Below are 14,739 nucleotides of genomic sequence, written 5' to 3'. Positions count from 1 at the left end.
AGATATTTGTATGTAAACATGAGTAGCCTACAACAAAATAAACAGACTGTTAGTGTGAAAGATGGACATTTATAGACAGACACAGACAGACAGACAGACAGATAGATAGATAGATAGATAGATAGATAGATAGATAGATAGATAGATAGATAGATAGATAGATAGATAGATAGATAGATAGATAGATAGATAGATAGATAGATAGATGACGAATGGTTGACGAGTATTGGAGGCGGGCTTTGTTGAGGAGGATGTAGCTGCGGTCATGGCTCCCAGACCGCGTATCCCAGTGCAATAGTAAATAACTTGCATAGGAAATGCATTGCATTGTCCTTCAGGCACATATATCTTCGCAATTTCACATTTAAATTAACCGTAGCTTTTTATCTTCTTTATATGCGAGCGAGATATGGATGCGCAGGTTGCAAACCATTGCAGCATCAAGTCTGCAGCGAAACCGAGCAGCCCGCAGAATAATGCAGCTCAATGCGGGATGGAAAACGCACCGAAGAAGAAATCCCGCACGAGAAGAGGCAGAAGAGGAAAGCGACGGAGGGGCAAGAAGGCCAACGAGCCTCCGCCGTTTCTACCACCGGAGGTAAATATAGGCTATATATATATATATATATATATATATGTGTGTGTGTGTGTGTGTGTGTGTTGGCTGACGCTAGCCTTTAGTGTAGTGTATATCAGTAAACATAATAGCTGTAACGTTAACCGAATTCTGTGTGGAACCGTGCCGTTGTTCTTTATATTATGTGTTAATATCGTTAATAGAATGTTAATAACACAGCAATAATATGTTACAAAGCTGCTGGCGAAATTAAATACACAATAAAGGTAACCGCCGACAAAATACGGTACAGTTATTGTATAATCAAAATAATACAAATGTAAACAAAGCGTCTTTCCTCATTCCGTTTTATTTTGATGACAGGTAACTTAGCGATCATCTTACTGCAGTATTAGAGTAGCTTACTAATAATTGTTCGATTTTAGTTGGTCAAGGCCAAGAATGTGCACTTTTTATGCGAAAATAAACATTTTAAAAGACCTACTTTTCATGTTGGGTTGATTTTATAGTAGGTAATAGTTGTTCAATAAATAAAGTTTACATACACCTTGCAGACTATGCAAAATGCTAGTTATTTTAACCAAAATAAGATTGATCATACAAAATGCATGCTATTTTTTTATTTAGTACTGACATGAATAAGATATTTCACACTAAAGATGTTTATGTATAGTCCACAAGAGAAAATAATAGTTGAATTTATAAAAACTGACCCTGTTCGAAAGTTTATATACACTTGATTTTTACAACTGTGTTGTTACCTGAATGATCCACAGCTTCATTAGTCCCTTGTTTATCGATTTATTTATTTTTTCAGCATTTTTGTGTATTGATCCCTTTCCAACAATGACTGTATGATTTTGAGATCCATCTTTTCACACTGAGGACAACTGAGGGACTCATATGCAACTATTACAAAAGGTTCAAATGCATACTGATGCTTCAGAAGGAAACACAATGCGTTAAGAGTTGAGGGTGAAAACTTTTTGTATTTGAATATCAGGGTAAATTTAACATATTTTGTCTTCTGGGAAACATGTAAGTATCTTCTGAAGGGCACTACTAAATAAAAACATATGCCCCCGGTTTCACAGACAAGGCTTAAGCCTAGTCCTAGACTAAAATGTAAGTCTGAGCTGTTTGAACTGAAATAAAATTGCACTGATTGATCTTAAAATATATCAGTGCCTTTGTTTTGTCTCAAGATGCACACCAGTAATGTTTTTTTTCTAAGCATGTTTATAAAAAATACTTAAATGTCCTAATTGAACTATGGCCTAATACTGGCTTAGTCTAAGCCCTGTCTGTGAAACCGGGCCATGATGTTTAGGTGAAATACGGAAAATTTACACCTCTACATTCCGTTCAAAAGTTTTCACACCCAGCTCCTAATGCATAGTTTTTCCTTTTGAAACCTCAGAGAGTGTTTGAACCTTCTGTAATCGTTGCATATGAGTCCCTCAGTTGTCCTCAGTGTGAAAAGATGGATCTCAAAATCATACAGTCATTGTTGGAAAGGGTTCAAATACACAAAAAAGAAAAAAACAAAGAATTTGTGGGACCTGAAGGATTTTTCTGAAGAACAGCGGGCAGTTTAACTGTTCAGGGACTCACGAACATCTATCACTAAACAAATAAAACACACAGCTGTGGATCATTTAGGTAAAAACACAGTGTTAAGAATGAAGCATATGTAAACTTTTAAATGGGGTCATTTTTTATAAATGTCAACTATTATTTTTTAATGTGGACTATATGTAAACATCTTTTATGTGAAATATCCCATTCAGGTCAGTATTAAATAAAAAAAATAGCATGTATTTTGTATGATCCCTCTTATTTTAGTCAAATCATTAACATTTTGCAGATTCTGCAAGGAGTATGTAAACTTTTGACCTCAACTGCACATTTTCTAGCTCTTTCCAAGGTGATATATTTTGCCTAGTAAAAGCATTATGTGAAAGCACTGATTTATTGTATTTAAACTGATAGTCAACTAATTTTTTTTTCTCCACATCTTAATTTTTTAGGCTGAAGAGGGAAACATTGAATACAAGGTATGCACACACCAGTGAAAACTGTAATTCAACCATTTTTTATTGATATGTATTTAATGACTTATTCATCCTCCTCTGATTCTTCCCTCAGTTGAAGCTGGTAAACCCCACGCAGTATCGGTTCGAACACTTGGCCACGCAGTTGAAATGGCGACTGCAGGAGGGCCGCGGGGAGGCCGTGTATCAGATTGGGGTGGAGGATAATGGTCTGCTGGTTGGACTTACGGAAGAAGATATGAAAGCCTCGCTTAAGACTCTTCGCAGAATGGCTGAGAAGTATGTATTGAATTGATCATCCAATTTGTTTGTTTTTCATTTTACAATGCATAATGTGTAAGAAATGGCTTTTAAGGATGTTGTGTTGTCTTGGTAAGACTCTGTGACTCTGTGCAGGGTTGGAGCCGACATCACGCTCCTGAGAGAGAGGGAGGTGGACTGCGATAGAGCCCGACGGAAAATCGCTGAAGTGCTTGTGCGGAAAGTTCCAGATGACCAGCAGGTGAGATTGTGATGCTTCAGACAGTTTCCATTTAATTTCTGTCATAAAACTGTGACCCTGGACCACAAAACCAGTCTTGTGTTACTCTCGTTATTTATTGTTGTTGTTATAATATTAGTGTTTTACATTTAAAAAAAAAAAAAAAAAAAATTCAGAATTGCACTTTATAATGAAAACGCTCTTGTTACATGTCTTGGAAAAATGTTATTGGAATAAAATAATCTTTTATTATTATTTCTTTAAAATACTACACAAAAAGTACAACATTTTTTGAATTTTAAAAAAAGGCTCATATTCTTGAAAATAACTGTTATAGAATTACCTTTTATTTTTATTTCTTATAAAATAATACAGTAGAAAAGTATGGATTTTTAAAGGAACCGTATGTAGGATTGTGGCCAAAACTGGTACTGCAATCACCTTCAAAATACTGTAGAACGGTGTATCCCCTCCCCCTCCCCCCTGACTCGAGGTTGCCAGCTGCTGCAGGATCCAGCAGGACTGTAGGCTGCTACCATAGACTGTAAAAAAAGATGGACGACGCATCTCCGCTTCTTTTCACTATAGAAATGTGAAGCCAATGTGTCTCAATATGGCCGCTGCCATCTTGGGGGAAATGACGTAATTTGGAGCCAGAGTCTGCGCAGTAGAGATTTGTTTGGAGCCAGAGTCTGCGCAGTAGTGTCGCGAGGCGGAGCCGCGGTATCAAAGTCCCGCCCAAACTCTTGCAGACCCAATCGCACGATCACAATCATGACACCACACCCCATTTTTATAACATTAAATAACTACCTAAAAGCGAACTTATTTGAAAAACGAACAATTGAACGTGAATAAGCAGTATATGAACTACCTCACATGATGGAAACCATCTTTGGAAAAAAAATATTTGAAGTGTAATTTGATTATTTAGTTTGGCTCACGTCCCATTAGATTACATGGAGAGGGCGGGGTTTATGACCTATACTGCAGCCAGCCACCGGGGGGCGATCGAAAACTTTTGGCTTCACTTTTCGGGACTCATACGGCACACTTGGCTGCTACAAGGAGCTTCCAATGGCAAGTGACGAGTCCTACACAGTCATTTTTTCTTCTTCTGTTAATTATGTTTATGCTTCACGAGAGATGTTTTGCGAAGTAATTATGTATCGCAAAAATTTTCTAATGGCAATTAGCCAAATATTTCTGTAATACCACATTTCAGTCGGAACATAGATTGTTTTCATACCCTGCTAGTGGTGCGATATAAAGCTTTTTATGAATGCATTTAGCACGGGCGACCTATACAAATCCTTGTTTTATTTCGGACTTTGTCACGACGTATTTCGGATTCATAACGAGGTCTTTTAGGTTTCGTAACGTTATACATGTTTTATCAGACACGTTCGTAGCTGCAGCTGTAACTAGAGCAGAGCTGGCAACCCAGATGACGAAACTCTACTGACTTCGTGATTGGTAGATAGCTGGAGGGTGGAGCCTCAGACCAAAACACAAAATGACAACAAAAACATCAGTTGAGGGCTGCAACTGTCACTTTTAAATGATAATATCCTGGCCGGACCACTGTTGTCAGTGATATAAGTATTTGAAATGAACATGATTTCTTAATGTCTAGTGACATGTCAGGGCCATTTTATGATTAACTGAAATCAATTTCTTACATACGGTTCCTTTAAGATATTAAATAATAAAAATCCTAAAAACAACTTTGGTTCGGTTTTCAGTTTGCCTATTTTTTAATGGTGAACAAGAAGGTTTAAAATGTTAGAATTACTTTTTTGTTTGTTTGTTTGTTTTTTTACAAAAAAAGTCTTGTAAACAAGGTTTTGTCACGGTTGCTGGGGGTGAGGAGCCAGAGGGAAACTCGAAGAAGCCAGGAGTATAAACAAAACACGTAGAAACAAACGACTTATAAACAGAAGCAAAGAGGAGTGGTAACTAAACAAGACAGGTGATAACAATCCAGGATAACAAGGGGGAAGTCCAAATATGGGCAAGGGTAAACCAATACAAACAGAACAATAGGGGGAGACACAGGAATAAACCAAATCAAAGGAAACACAGGGAGGAAAAACACTAGGAAAATACAACAAAACAGACCACAGTCCTGACAGGTTTATATTCCTGAAATAATAACTTGGAATAAAATCATTGGAATAAATATAAATGACAAACTTTGAATCATTGGAATAAAATGTTCTTTTATTACTATTTCTTAATAAATACAAAAAGCATAAAAATGTACAACATTTAAAAAAATATTACATTTACAAACAAAAATATATATTAAAAAAATCTATATTTTTTATGGAAAAGGTCTCATTAAAAGGCTTATATTCTTGAAAATAGCTTAATTATTGGAATAAAATAATCTTTCATTGTTATGTCCTAAAAATACTACATAGAGAACTAGAACACTAAATAACTATATCATTATCTTTTATTCTTATTTCTTGATAAGTATGACTTTTTAAAATATAAAATATTAAAAATCCTTAAAGCAATTTTGTTTTGTTTTGTTTGCAGTTTGCATACTTTTTTAATGATGAGCAAGATTCAGAATTCAGAATTTCAGAATTACTTTTGTTTGTAAAAAGTCTTGTAAGGAAAGTCTTGTAAAAAAAAAAAAAGGTTTATATTCTTGAAATAATATCTTCGAATAAAATAAATAAATAAAATAAATAAACGTGGAATAAACTTCGAATCACTGGAATAAAAATATATTTTATTACTATTTCTTAAAAAATACAAAATAAAAATGTACAACAGTTCAAAATATTACATTTTATTACAAATAGGAAACAATTATGGAGTTTGTCTATTTTGACAATTTCAGAAAAGGTTTCAAGGCTTACTCTTGAAAATGGCTTAATTATTGAAATAAAATAATATTTTATTATTATTTCTTTAAAATATTATATAAAGTACATGATTGTTAAAATATAAAATATTTTAAATAAAAAATTTTAACATTATATTTATAATATTTTTTGTCTACCACTTGAAAACCAGTGGGTATAAATAACACACAGGAAGCTGTTTAGTTGTCATGTGAGAAGAAGTCATAAATACAATTACATCAGAGGACCCAATAAACTAATAATGCATTGTCATTGTGATTTATGTGTAGTTCCTGGATCTCCGTGTGGCTGTTCTGGGTAACGTTGACTCAGGGAAGTCAACTCTGCTGGGGGTGCTGACTCAGGGCGAGCTGGACAATGGACGGGGCAGGGCCAGACTCAACCTTTTCAGACACCTGCATGAGATTCAAACCGGACGCACATCCAGCATTAGTTTTGAGATCCTGGGCTTTAACAGCAAAGGAGAGGCAAGACAAATATTCAAGACCCTTTCATTTATGTTTTTTTTTTTTTCAATTGTGCATTCCTTTATTTAAAAAATCTTGTTTTATCATCATTTTAGGTTGTAAACTACAGTGACTCCCGTACAGCAGAGGAGATCTGTGAGAGCTCTTCTAAGATGATCACGTTTATTGACCTGGCTGGTCATTATAAGTACTTGAAGACCACTATATTTGGCCTGACAAGCTACTGCCCAGACTTTGCCATGCTGGTGGTGGGAGCCAATACTGGCATCGGTTAGTATTTGTGCATTTTAATGTGATTTTAAAGCGTTTTTAATTAGGAAAAACTAAAAGGTAAAACTTAGAAATAAAGTTAGGCGTATTTAAAGGGACAGTTCAAAACTAGTCCAAACTTGAAAATTACCTCATGATTTACTCAGCATCAAGCCATCCTAGGTGTATATGACTTTCTACTTTCAGACAAATACGATCGGAGTTATATTAAAAAATGTCCTGGCTCTTCCAAGCTTTATAATGGTAGTGAATGGCTGTTGAGATTTTGAAGCCCAAAAGAGTGCATTCATCCATCATAAAAAGTGCTACACAGAGCTCCAGGGTGTTAATAAAGGACTTCTGAAGTGAATCGATGCGTTTTTGTAGGAAAATTATCTATATTTACAACTGTATAAACCATAATCTCTAGTTTCTGCTAACTGTTGTACACGCATTCACAAAAAAGTGGCGTTTCAGCGGATGACGTAGGATGTAGGCATACAACAGTTAGCGTAAACTAGAGATTATGGTTTATAAAGTTTTAAATATGGTTATTTTTCTTTTGCAAATGCATCGATTCACTTTAGAAGGCCTTTATTAACCCCCTGGTGCTGTGTGGACTCGGAGGACTTTTTATGATGGATGGTTGCACTTTTTTGGGCTTCAAAATCTCAACAGCCATTCACTGCCATTATAAAGCTTGGAAGAGCCATTTTTTAATATAACTCCGATTGCATTTGTCTGAAAGTAGAAAGTCGTATAGACCTCGGATGGCTTGAGGGTGAGTAAATCATGGGGTAATTTTCATTTTTGGGTAAACTATGCCTGTAAGTATACATTAAATATTTACAATAAATACAATATTTTACACAATTCAAAAATTTACACTACAATTAAAAAGGTTTGGAATTGGTAGAAATGCTCAAATCCCCAATGCTCAAAATGTTTTCTATTTAAAAAATATACAATGTCATTTATTTTTGTGATGCAAAGCTGAATTTACCTTCTAAAAACATCTTATTGAGCCCCCAACAATTAAACAGTAGTGTGTATGTATTATTGTTGTATTGTTATAACTTCTAAATCATTATTCATAATCACCCAGGCCACAAAAATTGTGTTTCACCACACTTGCATTATTCTGACATTGTACAATTCTCCCAGCTGGCACAACTAGGGAGCACCTGGGTTTGGCGATGGCACTGAAGGTGCCCATATTCATTGTGGTGAGTAAGGTGGACCTCTGCGGTAAAAGCACAGTGGAGAAAACAGTCCGTCAGCTGGAAAGAGTCCTCAAACAACCCGGCTGCAACAAGGTCCCAATGGTGGTGTCCAACCCTGATGATGCCGTTACCGCTGCACAGCAGTTCGCACAATCCTCCAGGTACATGAGTGTATGAGAATAGATAGGCTGTTATAGACATTTACTGCATTTTTGTCCACCTGAAGTCAAATACATTTTTTCCTGACCACTTTCCACCTTCTATCTGAGCCTTACAGTTGAAGGGAGTCATATGATGTTGCTAAAAAGAATATTATTTTGTGTATTTGGTGTAATGCAACGTTTTACACAGTTTAAGGTTCTAAAAACACATTATTATTATATATATATTCTCCTCTGTACCCCTCCTTTCTGAAAACAATTTTTGCAAAGCTCATCGTTCTGAACAGCGCTGTGTGCTCTGATCGGCCAGCTATCCAGTGTTTTGTGATTGGCCGAATACCTCAAGCATGTGATGGAAATGTTAAGCCCCTTACCATATTTTAACACTGTGTCCACAAACAAGGCATTTGTTGCATCAAGTGGGGACATAATTACAGATTATAATGACTCATACTGTCTTTTTATGCATTGTGTTGTGCCGCAGGGACGATGCTATGTAAACATAAAACCAAGTCTGCATTTATGACTACTCTACACTGCTCAACACTCACGTTTGAATAGTCAGTAGCAAATTCTTTAAATATGAAAATGTACTTACAGGCTGTGAAGCAGAAGCGCCATCCTTGCAAAGTTGGAAGGACAGCAAACTTTCCCAGGTTCAGGAAACAGTCACACTCAAATATTTGGGTTGTATTGTTCTGGAACAGTGGTTAACCACTAATTTGTAGTTGTGTCCTCCTTTGAAAGCCCAAAAAAAGTAGTTTTGCTTTTGCAACGAAACACAGCGTCTCCACAACAGTGGCTGCGACAATACTACAGCGAGAGTAAAAGTTACGCCTTCTTTCTTTGTGTATACATTTGAGCGGTCTTATGCAAATCTTTCCACACAGTGACGTAGATTTGTGGGGTCGTGTTCGAATGAGGCGTTTAGAAAGGCGTGCCTGAATCTTAACTTTTATAAAGCATAATTCTTTGGGTTTGGGACTTTAATCTTTGCGACTTTACAGATCTTTTATATGCACGAACAGCTTGTAACACTCCAAAGACAAAGGAAAACATGAAATTGCATCTTATGACCCTTTTAAACAGCTTGTTGTTGTTTTTGTACCTTTAAGACGTAAAGGGATAGTTCACCCCAAAAATAAGAATTCTGTCATTAATTATTCACCCTCATATCGTTCCAAACCTGTAAGACCTTTATTCATCTTCGGAGCACAAATTAAGATGTTTTTAATGGAATCCAAGTGCTCTCTGACCCTCCACAGACAGTTTTTAAAAAGTTCAAGGTCCAGAAAGGTAGTAAGAACATCAATAAAATAGTAGATAAAAAGATGCATGGAGAAGACTGGCACAAAATTATTCTCGTAGCTTCGTAACATTGCGGTTAAACAACTGTTGTCGCATGGGCTATTTTATCGATGTCCTTGCTACCTTTCTGGGCCTTGAACTTGTCGAAAACTGTCTATGGAGGGTCAGAAAGCTCTTGGATTTCATCAAAAATATCTTAATTTGTGTTCTGAAGATGAACGAAGGTCTTACGGTTTTGGAACAACATGAGGGTGAGTAATTAATGACAGAATTTTCATACTTGGGTGAACTATATCCCTTTAAATCTCTGTAAATTACCTGAATGCCCTACAAACTACCTTACTGCTGATAGCTGTTCAGTGCTTTAGTTTGTACAATGTGTGTAACAATGTGTTTTTCTCCTCACAGTGTGACGCCCATCTTCACCCTCTCCAGTGTGTCTGGGGAGAATCTAGACCTTCTGAAGGTCTTTTTCAACATTCTTCCTCCTCTGAGTAACAGCAAGGAGCAAGAGGAGCTCATGCAGCAGCTCACAGAGTTCCAGGTACAAACACTCACACTCTTACCAACACATATCTTGTCTTAATTCCGAGATATTCCAAGATACTCAATGTCAAATTGATGTGTGCCTACAGGTGGATGAGATTTACAGTGTTCCTGATGTAGGAACAGTGGTTGGTGGAACACTGTACAGGTCAGTCCACATCTGTTGTCTTAGTTCATGTAAAAATGAAAAAATCCTTCATTAATAACTCACCCTAATTACTCATATCGTTCCAAACCTGTAAGACTTGCATTCATCTTCAGAACACAAATTAAAATACTTTTGATTAAATCCGAGAGCTTTCTGACCCTGCGTAGACAGCAACACAACTGACAGGTTCAAGGCCCAGAAAGGTAGTCCATGTGATATCAGTGGTTCAACCGTAATTTTATGAAGCAACAAGAATACGTCCATCTCCCATGAGCGCCCTAATTCCTATTGAAAATTGGCTAAATGATGGTTAATCTAACCACACCTTAAGGCCTTCACACTTCAAGGCTTTTTCAAGCCAATCAATATTCAATTTGTCTTGATGAACTTTCCTTTTCTAGTTCATAATTGACTTTCCCTTCACGCGCAGTGGTGTGTGTCGTGAAGGAGACCGGCTGGTTGTGGGTCCCACCGATGACGGGCGGTTCCTAAGGTTGAAGGTGTGCAGTATTCACAGGAATCGCTCAGGCTGCCGCGTGCTGAGAGCCGGACAGGCCGCCACACTTGCGCTTGGAAACTTCGATCGCTCGCTACTACGAAAGGTCTGATCTCAAAACCAGAGCAAGAGGAGAAAAGACTAAATAAAGCCTTGACATAACCATACCTTCATGTTTGTGTTTTTAGGGCATGGTCATGGTGAGTCCCAAAATGAACCCTACAATTTGCTGGCAGTTCGAGGCCGCCATAGTCCTCCTTTTCCACGCAAAGACTTTCCGCCGTGGTTTCCAGGTCACGGTGCATGTGGGGAACGTGAGGCAGACTGCCACAGTGGAGTGTCTCCTTGGAAAGGTGTGGATTTTTTACTTTATGACGTTACAGAAATCACGTCTTACCAACCATCTTGATTTCAGAACACCGTTTTGAAGAGTTTTGCTCTGTTTGTATACACTCTTATTAATAAATCATCTTTGGCTCCATGAAGGACCTAAACAATTCATACTGCACAAAAGTTTTTATATAGTGGAAAACAGTTCTTCAGATTATTAAAGGATCAGTTCATTTCCAGTATAAAAATTAACTGATGATGATTTACTCACCCCTATGTCATCCAAGATGTTCATGTCTTTCTTCAATCAAAAAGAAATCAAAAAAGGTTTTTGAGGATTTTTCTCCATATAGTGGACTTCAATAGGAATAAATGGGTTGAAGTTTCAAAAATGTAGCTTTAAAGGGCTCTACATGATCCCAGGCTAAGAAAAAGGGTCTTATCTAGCAAAACAATTTTCTAACTTTTTTAACCACAAATGTTAATACAAATTGCTAAGTGAACTAATCCTTTAAAAAGTTATTCTCACTAAGACAAAAATGGTTCTTTAACTAAATGTTTCCTGAAAGGTTCTTTGGGAAACCAAAAATAATTCTCTTTTGGAACCTTCATTTTGAAAATTGTGTCATCACAGAAAAATGTGTGTGTTTGTCCTCTAGGAGGAGCTGCGGACAGGAGAGAGAGCCGTAGTGTCTTTCAGATTCTTAAAGCACCCCGAGTATTTGCGTGTGGGGGCCAAGCTGCTGTTCAGAGAGGGGGTGACCAAAGGCATCGGACACGTGACGCACCTCTTACCCTCCACCCAGAACCACGTGCCTGATCAGAACCGCAACCAGAACCACAGTTAGACACATCAGGAGTGACACCATAAATCAAGAGGACATTTGACTGCAGCTGCAGTCGTTTCCTGTCCTTGCCTTGAGTTTGCATCCCCTGTTTCAATCGTGCACCTTTCATTTCCGCTCTATAGATTTGCCTATATTAATTGCAGATTTGCCTGTGTGTAATTGCTCTTGGCTCCTGTGACATTTGGAAGGTTGTGGTACAGTGATTTACTGATTATATGAGTATATGTCTGCCAGGTGTAATGGAGCTCGGAAACCTCTCCTATTTTTTTGCACAGGTGCGTGTTTCACATCCTAAGTTAAAGCTGGCTGACCTTGAGTGAAGCATGAGGGATTTCAAGTCGCTAAGTTGGGTATCTGGAGCAGATTTCTGCAGGAACAACTCCTGCCTGCAGACTGCATTATAGATATGAGAACAATCGTAGCATTGGAAAATTAATTTCTTCAGCAGGAGTTCTTCAGATCCTCGGTAGTATTAACTATATGTTGTGTTATCCCCGGTAGATCTGATGACACTTCAAATATGTTTCTTTTATTTTTTACACAGGAAGGTCAGAAGCAAGAATCTTAGTGTAGACCAGGTGAGGTCATTAGGTGAGAGCTCCATAAACTGCACTTAATATGTCAGATAAAAGAGACATACAAAATGTGCAGAGTGGTGGGTCCCCAGGACCAGAACTAAAAACCACTGCCCTAAGCCATAGGTTAGGGGTCAGGGTTGGTTAAAGTCAGTCCTGAGGAGCCACAGTCTTCTGTTTAAGGTCTAAGTGTTACTAAAAAGCTGCAGGCAGGTGAGCCATACGTCATCAACCCTGTTCCTAGGGACCCACTGTCCTGCAAAGCTACAACCCTAATCAAATACACCTGAACAAGCTAATCAGGGTCTTCAGGATCACTTGAAAAATCACAGGCCAGGTTCTCTGAAGCCGGTTGGAAATACAATATGAAAGACAGTGGGTTCCCAACACCAGGGTTGAAGACCTAGGCCAGGGGTTCTCAACTCATATAATCAACTCGTGTTTAGCTCCAACCTTGATCAAACTCACCTGCTTGTAACTTTCTAGTGATCCTAAAGACCTTGTTCAGGTGTGTTTGATTAGGGTTGGAGCTGAACTCTGCAGGAAAATAGACCTCGTAGACCAGAGTTGAGAACCCCTGACCTAGGCCTTAAGCTCAAAGTAAACTTGAATTTTGAAGTGTATGCGTACAGCCGAATATATAGCTTTTCAAAGTATACTCCATTTGATGAGAAACTGCTCATTGCAGAGGCAATGGGTGGATCTTGATGTCCAGCTCCCTCTCGCAGGACGTAATGGGTGGAGCTAGACACTTCAACCACACCCTTACCCTAACCATAACCCAGGGATCTCCAATCCTACTCCTGGAGAGTTTCCATCCTGTAGACTTTAGTTTAAATCCTGCTGTCTTTAATTATTAAGTAGCCCTGAACATCTTGATTAGTTTTTTTTTTTTATGGGGCAGCCGTGGCCTAATGGTTAGAGAGTTGGACTTGTAACCCAAAGGTTGTGAGTTTAAGTCTCAGGTCTGGCAAGGATTGTCGTGGGGGGAAGGAATGATCAGCACTCTCTTCCACCTTTAATACCACGCCTGAAGAGAGAACCTTGGAGCAAGGCACCGAACCCCCAACTGCTCCCTGGGCACTGCAGCAATATGGATGCCCACCCAAATTCTGAGTATGGGTCACCATACTTGGCCACACGTCATGTCCTTTTTTTCCTTTCCTTTTCTTTCCTTTGTTTGGGGTTGGAGCTAAAATCTGCAGGATGGTAGCCCTCCAGTAGCATGGTTGGAGACCCCTGCCAAATCCCTATGCTAAACATAACTCCACCCATTAGGTCCACAGAAGTGAAGCTGGACTAGGTCAAACCCAACCCATTACGTCCAGAAAGGGGGAGCTGGATGTTTTGCTCTAAAGTGAGCACTACTTGCATTTGATGGCCAATTTGGGCATCTTACGGACCAGCTAGTTAGTGCGAGAACAATTAAAGGTGCATATACGAGTTGAGTGACCAGCGCATGTACGATTTAAAAAATGAGACTGCACATACTACGCTGGTGACCAAAATTGTGGCAATGTCCACAACCGTAATTTACACATCAAAACCCAAGTATACTTTGAGGCTTTAGACTGAGCTCCCACTGTACTATTTTTGCAGTCCTTTACTATTGTTGCTTGTCAGTCTATACAATATACATGTTGTAGCCAACAGTTTGGTTCTGTTACCAGCTCAGCAGTAGCCTTGAGCACCATCTGTTGGTAAAAAATAAGCTCAGTATCATTTCCAGAGTGAATTGCAATGTGTTCGGAAAATTGAATCGAAAAAATTCCTCACCGCACCCCTACTACAAAGGCTATTAGTCAGCTTATGTCAACATGTTACATTAAGTGAAATTGTAACGTGTGCGGATAAAAACTAGCCTAGAGCGCAATCTGCGGTTCAAAACTAAGCTCAGAATCGATTCCAGAGACAATCGCGATGTATTCGGAAAATCGAATCAAAACTATTTATCGTCGCACCCCTACTAAAAAGGCTGTTAGCATATGTCAACAAGTTACGTTAAGCAAAATAGTCTTAAATGAAAGAACTGTAGCCAAAATCGTACAGTAGTGCAAAACTGTCTGTAGTCGCAAATGAAAACAAGATTGTGGTGGACAAACGTATATTCCATTTGATACTTTGTAGTTTTATAGTTGTTGTGTTATGAGCAAACAAAATGTTGAAAATGTCTTCCCACCAATTTTTAGCGAACGAAAAACAAACGCAACATGTTAATGAAACATAAAACGGCAGATTTTAATGAATTGGACGACTCACAAATTATTTACACATTAATTGCTTTTGTTCAGCCTTGTTTTTGTTCAGGTAATGTGGTATAATTTCAATGCATTGGTTGTCGTGATAAAATATCCCCCCCTATCTTCAGGACGAAGTAACAGAAAGGGATTTTTT

At 38.1% G+C, this 14,739-nt stretch overlaps 1 protein-coding gene across 1 annotated transcript; it reads left to right on the top strand.

Moving 5' to 3' along the window:
- Nucleotides 1-252: 252 nt before the first annotated feature.
- On the top strand, nucleotides 253-14,708 carry LOC141338421 (GTP-binding protein 2-like). Its single transcript, XM_073843962.1, has 12 exons — nucleotides 253-598; nucleotides 2,608-2,634; nucleotides 2,726-2,910; nucleotides 3,028-3,133; nucleotides 6,264-6,461; nucleotides 6,557-6,731; nucleotides 7,875-8,094; nucleotides 9,811-9,946; nucleotides 10,038-10,096; nucleotides 10,527-10,698; nucleotides 10,781-10,945; nucleotides 11,582-14,708. Exons 1-12 carry the CDS (start codon nucleotides 410-412, stop codon nucleotides 11,768-11,770), a joined length of 1,821 nt encoding a protein of 606 aa, XP_073700063.1. The 5' UTR covers nucleotides 253-409; the 3' UTR covers nucleotides 11,771-14,708.
- The last annotated feature ends 31 nt before the right edge of the window (nucleotides 14,709-14,739 follow it).

Source organism: Garra rufa, chromosome 7, assembly GCF_049309525.1.
Source record: "Garra rufa chromosome 7, GarRuf1.0, whole genome shotgun sequence".
Classification (NCBI taxonomy): Eukaryota; Metazoa; Chordata; class Actinopteri; order Cypriniformes; family Cyprinidae; genus Garra; species Garra rufa.
Note: the sequence above shows the minus strand (reverse complement) of the source record. Positions and strands in the feature narration are given on the sequence as shown.